The 13,307-nt window shown below is 38.9% G+C and overlaps 1 protein-coding gene across 1 annotated transcript; it reads left to right on the top strand.

Annotated features, from left to right (window-relative positions):
• On the top strand, positions 1-2,036 carry LOC147537742 (ethylene-responsive transcription factor RAP2-4-like). Its single transcript, XM_086642134.1, has one exon. The coding sequence runs from the start codon at positions 631-633 to the stop codon at positions 1,759-1,761; it is 1,131 nt and encodes a 376-aa protein (XP_086498260.1). The 5' UTR covers positions 1-630; the 3' UTR covers positions 1,762-2,036.
• Positions 2,037-13,307: the final 11,271 nt, after the last annotated feature.

Genomic DNA, 13,307 nt, shown 5'->3' with positions numbered 1-13,307 from the left:
AAGAGAGATGAAGTAGAGAGAGAGAGAAAGAGATAATTAGTAATTTAGTACTATAACTTGTTGAATTAAGAGAAAGAAAGTTGAATACCCATAGGGCTATATAAACACAAGAGTTACAAGAAACTTTGTAGAGTGAAAAACAAAAAAGTGAGGTCTTATTTTGAGTGCGAAGTTCTCTGTTTTCTTTCTTCAACTCCAATAGGTTTTCTTGATCTTCTTCTTCTTCTCCCCCCTCCCCCCCTCTGTTAATCCCCTCTTCTCAGTATCCCTTTTCTGTCATCATCTGTTTTCCAAAACTTTTTTATTTGGATTCTTTGTTTGAAGGAATTTGAAAAAGAAAATTAGATTTTGAAAAGCTAGGTTGTTACAGAATAGAGATCTCTAGATCTTGGGTTTGTGATATAAGTTGCTTTTGTTCTGTTTATTAATCAACAAAGAGGGTTTGTTTTTTAATCCCCTCTGTTTTTTTTTACTTGTTTTCTTCTTTCAGAATTTCAGATCTAGGAAAAAAAGGAAGAACCTTTTTGTTGTTCTTTCCTGTACTTTGATTTTAGTGACAGTTTGTATTTCTGGGTTTTGATTAATTTTCAGTTTTCTTTCTTTTGATCTGTTAAATTTAGAGTAATATTAATGGCAGCAGCTACAGATATTTATGGTAGCAGCAGCAATGGTAGTAATAGTAGTAGTAGTGGATTATCAGATCCATTTGGAGGAGAGCTAATGAAAGCACTTGAACCTTTTATCAGAGTTGCTTCTTCTTCTCCTTCTCCTTTTTCTCTCTCTTCTTCTTCTTCTCCTTTTTCTCTCTCTACTTTCTCTTCTTCTTCACAGCCTGAATTTTGTTACTCTGATTCTTGCTCCACCTCATATACTACCCAAATGTTTTCTCAAGGGTTTTCGAGTTATGATCAATTTGGTCTTACTGGGCAAGAATCAAGTTCAATTGGGCTTCTAAACCACCTTAATCTCTCTCAAATTCATCAGATTCAATCCCAAATCTATCTCCAACAACAACAACAAAAAAATTCAACCATGGGTATTCCATTAGGAGCTTCAATCAGTAACCAGAGGGTTATAAGATCTTCAAATACCCATAATTTCCTAACTCCAAAATCAATCCCTATGAAGCAAGTGGGTTCTTCTTCTATTCCATCTTCAAAACCCATAAAGCTTTACAGAGGGGTTAGACAAAGACATTGGGGGAAATGGGTTGCAGAGATCAGACTCCCTAGAAATCGAACCAGACTTTGGCTTGGAACTTTCGATACTGCTGAAGAAGCTGCCATGGCTTATGATAAAGCTGCTTTCAAGCTCAGAGGTGATTTTGCTAGGCTTAATTTCCCTAATCTTCGAAACAGTTATCAAACTTCTGTTGAAGGGAATTCCAGTCCTCTCCCTTCCTCTGTTGATGCAAAGCTTCAAGCTATTTGTGAAAACTTAGCTTCTACTTCATCACAAAAACAGGGGAAATCGAGTAAGCAGAAGAAGAAGACGATCAGTGAGATTTCTACAGATGATCAATCTCACTCAATCATGGGTGTTGTTAATTCTTCCTTAGATGATTGTTACAAGGTTGAGATCTCTTCGTCTTCATCAACATCACCACCATTAACATCAGAGAGTTATTCAGCTGGATCTTCACCAGAATCCTGTATTGATGAATTCCTTGATTTTTCAGAAATAACATGGAATGATTCGGAGAATTTTAATTTGCAGAAACACCCATCTTATGATTTTGATTGGGAAGCTATCCTCTCTTAATTTTCTCTCTATATGTAATCCTTGTATTTTTTTTTTTTTCTTTCTAGGGTTGTAATTTTTGTAATTTTCTCTCTCTAGGTTAGTTACTGCAATGAAGTTTTTGACATTTGCAGAGCTACCATTGAGATTTCATTAGGTTATTAGATAGTAGTATGTTGTAATTAGTCTTGTAAATTCTTCATATATTGGTCTACTAGTTTTTTTCTTGCTAGACCAATGGAGAAGTAATTAGTCTAATCTACTTTTATTAATTAATGAATTTGTCATTTCTTCTATATTTGATTCAATCTCTAGTACCTTTTGATGTTTGTAAATCATTTTAGTGACTTTGATTAGAAGAAATTAGCATGTGAAGTTGCTTGGAAGAAGAAGATTCTTGAAACTTGAAGATTAAATTAATGAAGTAAACTAAAACCAAGAAAGAGATTATATTAAGCTTTACTTTTAATTTATGACTAGGTTGAAGTTCAATGAACAAAGCTCACAAGATCTAAATCTGAGAAAATTGTCAGAGAAATTCATTTGATAAAAAATACAGTTTCAGAATATTTAAAGTTGCGTCAGATGAACTATCCTGACATTTTGTATGGTTTGAGGTGGTTGGGAAATAATAAGAGTGAATCAGCAGTGAGGAAGGGAGATGGACTTCATGTCCATGTACATTTCCATTGACAATGGGGAGTCCAAAGACTTTCATAGATTATCACTATCATTTCATTATTTCAATGACATCTTTATTAACTTGCTTGGAAATAAAAACCATGACTAAATCACCAACCTCGAGTTGTTTCGAGACTTTATGGCGATCCGTCGAAGCATTGCAGGACGTGTTTGCTGTTAATCTATTAGTTGAAACTTCCTTGTGTAAGTGTTGAATTTTAGTAGCCAGGAATTCAACGTTAGGATCAAAATGCGGTATAGACGGAAGAGGAACAAGGTCCAACACATGTTTCGGTCGAAACGTATAAACAATATTGGAGGGAGCCTTATTAATTGTACGGTTGATCGTACTATTGTAAACGAATTCAACATGAGGGAGGGCGGTTTCCCAATTGGTCCCTTTATCCTTAGTAATGCAACGTAGCATATTGCGGGAGAACAATTAACGATCTCGGTTTGTGGGTAGCAAGCGCTGCTAAAGTTGAGCTTAGTATCAAATCTTTTCCATAAGAAACGCCAAAAGTTACTTTGAAATTTAACATCGCGACCAGAAACAATGCTCTTTGGTAACCCTTGTAAATGAACAATCTCCCATAAGAGCAAATTGGCAATAAGCATTATATGTCTTCTTGCAGGCTACGAAGTGTGCCATTCTACTGAAACGGTCGACCACCACAAGGATCGCATCGCGCCCTGTTTTAGAGTGAGGAAGTCCTAGAATGAAATCCATAGATAGATCCTCCCATATAGTGATGGGAATAGGTAACGATGTATACAACCCTGTATTTTGAGTCTTACCTTTATTAGGTTGGCCAGTGAAACAACGTTCAAAGAGGCGAGAGATATCACGTCGAAATTTAGGCCAAAAGGAACGGTCAGACACCAAAGCGAACGTCTTATCACGACTAACGTAACCTTCATTATTAAATTCACTAATAATGTGCTCGCACAGGGAAGAGATGAGTATGCAATGTTGTTGGCCCCGAAATAAATATCAATTAGAGAGAAAAACTCACCAGAGGATCGGCTTGCGGAGCACTTGGCCCAAATAGTGGTGAAATCCAGGTCATCTTTGTATAAGCTCATGATGACTTCAAAACTTGAGACATGGACTACCATCGTTGTGGGTAGACTAGCCCGTCGGCTAAACGTGTCGCCCACAATGTTCGAAGCACCAGATTTGTGCTTGATCACAAAGTTGAATCATTGGACATATGCGATCCCCCCCACATATGCATAGGGTCGACCGTCTGTTGATCGTTTAGGGTTTTCAACGCATGGTGGTCCGTAAATAAAACGAACTCCACGACAATGAGAAAACCGTGCCAATGTCGAAGTGCTCAATAAATAACATAAAACTTGGACTCATAAACCGTCCACTTTCTTCGTGCTTCACCCAACTTTTCACTCATGAATTCGACGTCACATTTATGTTGAGATAAAATGTCTGTAATACCAAGCCCAGAGGCATCACATTCCACCTCAAATAATTTAGAGAAATATGAAAAAGTAAGAATAGGTGCAGAGCAAAGGCGTAGTTGTTTAGGTTAAAACTTTGTTGTTGATCCTCATCCCAAATGTTTTTACCCTTTCAAGCAATAAGTAAGTAGAGCCATAATAGAACTAAAATGACAAATAAAACGTTGATAAAACGAAACCAATCCATTAAAATTACAAACCTCCGATGGTGATGATGAAGGATATATTCCCTCGGTCTGAAGGAATGGTATCCTTCCGAAGGAATGTTCTTTGACCAAGGTATCAATGCGTACGATTTGGCGAATAGGATCTTGATGACCTTACTCGGAGTTCATCTAGTCCGGTTGATGAGTCATGAAAATGCCTCATCTGAATATCTTAATTTAGACTAGTTAGTCTAATTCGAGCTGTTACTCTGATGTTTTGCTTGTGTTTCCTTACTCAAGTACCTTTTCAGAGTTATGTGTGCAAAACGGATAAAAGTCGGAGAAATGCAGACTAGGGGTATTTTGGTCATTTTGTGATTCTGATCTCATGATCAGTATTAGTACTCGGATGGAAAGTAGAGTCCAAGACGAACCCGTAGGCGAAAACGGAAGTCAAATCGGAGTCCGGATGAATAAATTAGAGCGAGTCAAAGTCCGAGTCCAACACTGTTGACTAGTGGGACGAGTTCGGTAACAGTTCTGGCTAGCGGGACATTTTTTATGATATGGCGCAATATCGAGGCGTAGATCATCAGAGATCCGTGAACCAGGTCAGCAGTGAATAAATCTCCACCAGGTGATTGGATATAACCGTTGCAAGATAACCGCTGTACTCCCGCTTGCTCTCTCGCGTCAAGATCTTGTGTTTTATAAATCGGACGGTCGTCGGTTCGTGGAGGTGGTTTAATTCATTAGTCCCTGTTTCATCAAATCGTCAACCCCACAACTGCCATGCGACAGCTATGGTATGGGCGTCATGAACTTGTGGATTAATATCCAATCAGAAAGGTACACCTGTGCATCTAACGTCTCTTTCTATCTTTCTCTCTTATCTCTCCAAATTGATTTTCAAAGATCGGCTGGAAGAAAAAGAAAGAGACAGAGAGAGATGGAAAGAAATAGAAGAAGAAAAGGAAGGAATGTTTCAAAATCTCTTTCTCTCTCACTTCTTTCCTTCTTTACTAGATACTACAAAGAACCTAAAGAGAAAGCGATAATCATCTCTTGAGAAACAGAGAAATAATGAGAAGAGAGAGGAGATTATTTCTTAAACCTAGAGAGGGTAAGTGAGATCCCATAGGTATCTTTAGAAAGAGAAAAGCTCGAGTGAGAGCTCTCGGCTGGCTGATATATTATAGAAAGAGAAGAGATTCGATGGAGATTTTTGTTGGGAGAAGGAATGAAAATAGAAATTCGATCCCCGGCAGCGGCGCCAAGAACTTGATGGGCCTAGAAAGTTTCCTAAATAGGTCTACACCCGCAAGTGCACGGGTGTCAAGTTGTAATTTTTCCGGTAAGACCGGTTCGTTCCTCAGAGACTAAGTGAAATCTATTCTAAGACTTGGAAGTAACTTGGTTTTTTGATGAGGTTTTGGTAATAAAATAAAATAAATAAAATATTAAAATAAAATTACGGAAAGAAAATAATTGCAAATGATACAAGGAACTCAAATGGGGGAGAGCCTAGGGTTTTCTGAATCCGTCTTCCTAACAATTCTAACGACAAATTAATTTTGGTCTGATTAGATAGTTCTTTATATAACTCAGATTTTTAGTCCATGAACGGTCTAAAAACCCGGAAGATTTTATCGTTAAAATAATAAAAACTTTAATAAATTTATCGAGAATATAATTATTATGACTTCATCTAAAACCCTAGATAGGTAAGATTAGTTACTCATAGGCATTATGTAAAAAGAATTGGAAAATAAAGTAAAGAATCGGAGAGAAAACACCTTTTTTCGCTTTTTTTTCCTTCTGCGCAGCCAAACAGAACCTTAGGGAAAATTATTTTCTCGTCTTCCTGGAAACGATTTCCAGGTGAGAAAATAATTTTCCTTCCCTGGTTTTTCTTCTCCTTCTCTGTTTTCTCTTATTTCTCTTTCCAACCTTCTCTCTTTCTCTCTCTAATGAATACAGAAACTCTCTCTAATAGTTATAACCGATTAAGGATAAAGAAAGAAGAAGAAGAAGATGATAATGAAGTTTATTAACTTTGATTCAATCTTTCTCTCTCTCTACAATATCTCTCTCTCTCTAAACTATCTTAATCTAAGCTTCTCTATAAAGAAAAGAATCAGAAGAAGAAGAAGAAGAAAAGAAGAACAGAACTCTCTTTCTCACTTTCTCTCTCTAGCTCGGTTATGAGCTTTAATGGCCGAGTCCTCCTGCCCTCTGTCTAAAACCGAGTATCTCCCTCACTTTCCTTCTCTGTTTTTCTTATAACCCGAGAGGACCCCAAAGATGAGATGATGAAACTCCTCTACAACTCTCTGTTTTAGCCGTGAGGAGATGTCTTGTTGAAGAGCCAATCCCCCCTGTTATAACCGTGGTCATCCTCCCCTCTCTCTAACTTCTATTTTCAGCCGAATGTTCTCTTACCATCCTTGTCAATTCCAGCTCCCACTCAATCTCTTGTTTCCATATCTCACTAAGAATTTTCTTTCCAAATATCCAACTTTCTTTCTTTAGATTTTCTTTCACTAATAACCTTGCCCGATCTCTTTCTCTCTCTAATGTATTCACGGGAGATAGAAATGAGAGAGAGATTTGATTCTGACCCATGTGTGAATGCCAGGCTGGTTGCCCATTGGGACTGATATGGAGTAACGGGGACTAGCTAGTTAACATGTGACGAAGTGGGATAGCCAACTGATCTGTGCACCATTTTATTGTCCATTAGATCCTTGCGGCGTACACTAATAACTTGCCATGCGCTACACCGTGTAAAAAAAAGACCGCACTTTGATCCCGAGCACCAACTGCGATACCCAACAGTGTACCACAAGCTCATCTGTGCCACTGATCCGTTTCCTTCTTTCGCGCCACGTGTCCCGCTTGCTGATTAGGTCAAATGATTTTGACCCCAACTTTGACTAGTTATATTCCCCTCGTCCGAACTCCGATTGGACTCCCGTTTTCGCCTACGGACTCGTCATGGACTCCACTTCTCATCAGAGCACTAAGATTAGTTAAGATTTTCCAGGACCAGCAAATGACCATAATGCCCCTAGCATGTTCTTCTCCCGATTTTAGCTATTTTTCGAGCTCAATCTCGTAGTAGACACCTAGATAAAAGAAACACACAATTCATTAGAGTAACTGCTCGAATTGGACTAACCAGCCCTAGTTAAGAGATTCAGATGAGGCATTTTCATGACTCATCACCGGTCGAATTAGGGGTCGTAATGCTTAGCTAGAAGCCGCTTACGATCGTCAGATAACTTCGGTAATCTGCAACTAACAAAGACCAGATCCTGACGGTTTGAACGGAAAGAATTAACTAGTGGGAGATTGGCAAATAGGTGGATGGAATCCATTATTAGTAAGTCCAATTAGTTAGGAGTCCGAAGACATACACATACATCTGGGCCCGAAAGGGAGGCCCGAGAAGGCTTTAAGGGGGCCGACCATGTGATGGCCGACCTAAGCAAGGGGTCGGCCATCTCATAGACGGTTAGTAACTAAGTGGGCCGGCCAAGGAAGCCCATAAAGGGGCTATGTTGGCCGGTCACACTAAAGGAACTCTAAAAGGGTATTTTGGGAAATACCTTCTAATTGAGTCTTTATGAATCCTAGTTTTGGTCAAACACCTATTCTAGGGTTTCTATATAAGGATCATATTAGTCAACCTAAAAGCACAACCAAGGACAAGCCAACTGAAAAACAATTCAGTGTGTATTTTCTGAGAGAGAGAGAGAGAGGGAGAGCTGTCTGAGAGAGAGAAACAAAAGTTCTCTTAATTATCTAGTCAAGAAGAAGGAGTTCTTCATCTCAACCTTCAAGAAGGTCCTAGCCGACTCGAAGGAGGGGGTTCAAGTTATACACTCGGTGTCTCAAGAAGAGGAGCTACAATTGGAGCTCTTATCTTCCGAATACTGGTTGAGATTTAGTTCATGGGAAAGCGATTAAGGTAATCATCTTTCCGATTCTAGTTCATTGATATGTTCATTTATAGATCCTGGAATCGTAGTGTTAGTCATATGATGATTGAGATTCCGCTTACAACATTAGGTAGTATCATAAGCATGATAGATATATACAAAACCCAACACTGCCATCACGAGCCGTTTGCATGAACTATATTTGACTAGGCGAATTAGACATGAACTATCTTTGACTAGGCAAATTAGCTTCGAACTTGAATAACTAGATAAGTTGTGTTTGAATGGAGATTTAAACATGTTTGATTAGATCAATTAGGGGTTTTGGATGAGATTCAATGACCTAAAACACTAAAATCTTAATTTTTTGGAAAGGGTTTTCGAAAACTATCTTTAGGTTTCAAAGTTTTAGATAAAAATCTTCAAAATTCGGAAAATTTGATGGTGAATTCATAAAAAACAGTACCTAACAGCAGCTGGACAGTAAAAACGAAAGGAGGAAGATGGAACAAGGAAGTTTCCAAAATTTTTGGAAACTACTGGCCGGACCGACCATGACGCGTCCGGGCTGGACCAGCAGGTTTGGGACTAATAGTCTGAGACCTGGTGGGACACGAACTAGAAATGTCAGTCCGTGAAGGACGGGGATTTCTAGTCCAACCCGGACTAGGAGTCCGAGACAAGAGCGTCTCGGATGTCCCAGAAGCGTCTGAGACACGTCTGGGATATCCCAGTCCAACACAGACTAAGCGTCCGAGACAGAAGCATCTCGGACATCCCAGAAGCGTCTAGGACGTGTCTGGGATACCCCAGTCCAAGACGGACTAGGATTGTCCGATATAGATGTGTCTGGGATACCCCAGTCCAAGACGGACTAGGATTGCCCGAGATAGATGTGTCTCGAACAACCCAGACGCGTCTAGGACGCGTCTGGGGAATCCTAGTTGGTTTCGGTCTAGGACCGAGACCCTGGACATAAGTCCAGACGCACCTAGGATGCGTCTGGAGCAACCAGAAGCATCTAAGATGTTTCTGGAAGCTACCACACGCACATAGGATACGTCTAGGACGCGTCTGGAGCGACCGGAAGCGCCTAGAAAGCATCTGGACGCGTCCAGAGGCACCTTATCAGAGAGGGCTATGCCGTCCGTGCACAGAAGTGTTTAGGACGCGACTGTGATGCACCAAGGCATCTCAGACCATGCATCCGAGATGGCCCATGTCCTGTCCCAACCCGAGACGCGTCAAGGACGCGTCTCACTATTCCAACACCTCTCGGACTTGGAATCCGAGATGATGCACTAATGACCCGATGGTCTGGACGCGTCTAGGACGCGTCCAGAACGCATCCTAGGCATCCCACCCAAGATGCCTATGGTCTGTCCTAGATCAGAAGCGTCTAGGACGCGACTGACCTGTCTCAGATGCGTCTAGCTAGGCTAGGACGCGTCTGACCGAGAGACAGAGAAAGATGGGAACATGTTGTCCCTCGGTCCGGCCTATGACTGGGCTGAGCCGAGGCAAGTCTAGGGTTGACCCGAAACCAGTCAATGGACTGTGACCAGGGTTGACTTAGGTCTTTTCGAGTTTGACTCGAGGTCTTTTGGGCCTTGACCCTAGTGGGAGTTTTTCAAACCTTTTCTCCCGGTTCGAAGCATATTTTTCTGACATTGACCCAGGCCATCGGAGGCCCGAACAGAGTTTTTCCTTGAATCGATTTTAGAAATCATTAAGGAAGAAACATAATGTGCCATTAGTCCGAATTTTTAGAAAATAGACTTTAGAGCCCATTAGACATAGAGATGTCACAATTTCCCACGATTGGCTATACGAAACGTAGCGAACCTAGAAACGAATCTAGGATACATACTTTATTTTAAATTATGAATGTCATATTATTGTATGTATGAATGTTTGTGATTGCGTAGATTAGTATGCCTTTAGATAAGTAACCGATTCTTGTTTCTAAGCACAAGTGTGTGTGCCCGAATAATACTTAGAGTATAGGGTCTCAGAATTCATTGATGAACCGAACGATGAGATCATGGTTCAAGTGAGAGTAATCAATGGAGGTTCGAGGATATGAATCCAAAGGAATCATAGGCGAACAAGAAATAACCTAAAAGATGAGATTTTTAGGGGCTATACTAAGATTTAATAAATCATTACGAAACCACATAAACTTTTACGTAATAAATCCTGAATGTTTATGGTAGAGTTCACAGTAACGCAACTTGATAAATTACGTAATAAGTCCCAAAAATAATTTTGAGTAGAGCCTACCCAGATTAAGACACTTGTTGAGCCCGTTTTCATCGATGGTGGGTCTGCCAAAGTAGGGTGCCATCTTTTACCTCAGGACAATACAGGTAGATCTATGAAGAGGTGTACATGTCTAAATTGTTATTCTCAACGAGTCAGCATAAGGGTTTTGGATTTCAGGTCTAAAGGACAATTTGACACTCAAGTGTGAAATTAGTCAACCAAGAATCATAGGAGCATGATCAGTAAAATGTTACTCACCCAGGACGACGAGTTAAGGGCAGTGCCAAAGTACGCTTAACCTCGAAGGAATGGGATTTTAGAATTATATTGTTCTTAGGGGACAATATATATAGAATAATATAGGCAAATTAATAATTATGCCAGGATAACAAGTTTAAGTCACTTTCGTGTTTCTTATATGTAGTTTAATTATGGCAAATCAAGATATCTTCAACCTCCACACCGTGCTAACAAAGTTGAATGACACCAACTTTATTCATTGCGAAAGAAATATGAGAAAGCTTCTCGGAACAAAATCAGAAGTATTAGACACACCAATCTCGATACTTACAGAAACCTCTTCGGAAGAGGAACGTAAGCAAGCAGACTTAATCCGAAGAAAGTCAAGGTCAGTGACATAATTAGTGATAATGTCCGTAAGAAGTAAATTCAGAGATGGATTTATTGACTTGGATGCATACACTATCATTCAACAACTAAGGGATATGTTCAGTTCACAATGTCAAATGAAAAGATATAGGATCTTTACATCTATGCTTGATAAACGTCAAGAAGAGGGAAAACCAGTTTGACTTCATGTTTTAGAAATGATGGATCATATAACTGACTTGAAATGGTTGGGAGCCCCTATGGATGTTCATATGGCCGTTGACATGATCTTACTATCCCTACATGATGGTTTTAGAAAACTAAGAAACGATTTTGAACATAAATTTGGACTAGTGCCACTAGAAGGTCTGCTTGCGATTTTGGAAGTTACTGAAAGTAGATTCAGTGTACCTGAAACTACAGAAGAAATTCTTAGTATTCAAGATGGTACTAATCCTGGAACGGGAGACGTTAGGAGAAGGAGACGTTCTGGCAGAAGAACAGGTAGGAAAGTGCCAAGACCAAGAACTATCCTTCCTGAAAATAGCCGTCTATTTTGTGGTAGAACATCTCATATCTAAATAAGAGATTGTCCACGATACTTGGAAGAGCTGAACAACAGAGCTGGAAGTTCCGACTTAGGTAAAAATGTTAAAAGTTGATTCAATTAAGTACTTTTTCCTTTTAAGGTATTAGATACCTAAACGCTCTTTTTATTATGAATATCAGGAGCAAGTGGGAGCTGAGTATTTATTAAAGAGGAAATGAAGCTGCCAAAAGCTAAGGAAGCAAGAGTTGCTGGAAAAGCTCAAGAAGGATCATAGACTCCATAGGCATTACTTTAATTAGTTTTAGTTTTCTTTTTTCTTTTCGAACATCGACTCTGTAATGAGATTATGGAAATAAATAAAGTATTTAGTATTTTATGATGTTCTTAAAGGTACCTATTTAACTTTTAAACAACGATACCAAACGATTCGATTTAGTTATTCTAATCTGGTCAAATAAATTTGAAAGAACATGGATGAAGCTAAAGTTGCTTGATCACGTATCTCTCAATGATAGTTAATCATGGTTCAAACTAAGAAATTTGACGAGATCTCTTATGACAAAACAGAGGTCAATTAATCATGGTTCAAACTAAGATTGTGATTAATTGACTAGAATAGACTAAATACTAGATTGTAGGAAAAGTTTTAGAAACAAAACCTAATTCAAGTAAATGATCAATCTGACTAAAAGATTACGATGAGATTATAAGTCTAAAAATCATATAGTCTTCCAAAACAAAAGGTCCAATACAGATTTTCCATCCCACTAAAACCTAGAATAACTATATTGAATAAATGAATCCATACAAGTATGGATTTTAGAAGAAATTCTAAAACCAGTCTTTTATTCGAAGTCCAAAACTTTTAGACATAAGTTCTTCGAAAGAAGAATAACGGGATTTTCCCATAAATCATCGAAAAACAATTGGATTGTTGCTCTCGATGGTGTATTACTTGAAAGAAAGGTTCTTTCAAAGAAGACAAGTGGGAGGAAAGTATTCAAATGATTCGAATAAAGCAACCAATGGGAGCAAAGAAGTTACTCGCTATATTGGGAGTAAGGAGTTACTCGCCGGGAAACTTCTTAAGGAGTTAAGAAGGTTTCCCGAAATTTGCTCAAAAACCCCGGATGAGTCCTCGGAAGACTCACACAAACTGTAGCAGAATAACTCCGGAATTGGACTGAGAGTCTAAAGAGATAAGAGTAAGAGTGGGTTTCTAACATTCGTGAAGAAATTCAAAGAGTTTAATTTCTTAGAAGAATGGTTAGTCTTGTTCGACAATAAGGTAAGTGGGAGCGAAACAAGTTTATTTCAAGTCTTGTATGTAGAAACATACTGGGGTTGAGAAGAACATTAGGAATGTCAAAACAGTTAGAGAACTGACTCAATAGGACACTAGACGAGGGTGAATTAATTTGGGCATCGAAGTCTATAGTAATAGATCAAAGAGATGACGAGACTCGTTCAAAAGGAGTTTTTGAAGAGATCTAAATAGAAGAACCCTTAGAGAGAGATTCTACCCATCTCGCATGGAAAACTGCGAAGCAAGATTAGGAATTTATAAATTTTGATGAGCAAAAGCAAACATGAGAGAAATACTTATGTCTAAGACATAAGATCGATCATGGAGATGATTGATGTTTACCCGCACATCTGAGAAATACTTGGAGTATAAAGATGTCGTCACCCATAAATATCAGAGAACGACCTAGAATGCTGGGAGCATCCAGGATTAAGTCTCTAGAATCAAAGATTGAAGAAAGTCATAAAAAGCAATCTTCTGAAAATAAAGATAAGTGTCTTTTAGGAAGGACAAACAGATGAAAAGAGTATTCATGCTGGGAGTCATTGCTAACTCTACTAGATAAGAAAGTAAAATTGGAACTTAGA

The sequence above is a fragment of the Eschscholzia californica genome, unplaced genomic scaffold (assembly GCF_041429995.1).
Source record: "Eschscholzia californica isolate CP2 unplaced genomic scaffold, dmEscCali1.0.p SCAF_5, whole genome shotgun sequence".
Classification (NCBI taxonomy): Eukaryota; Viridiplantae; Streptophyta; class Magnoliopsida; order Ranunculales; family Papaveraceae; genus Eschscholzia; species Eschscholzia californica.
The sequence above is the reverse complement of the archived record's forward strand: the minus strand, read 5'-3'. Positions and strand labels throughout refer to the sequence as shown.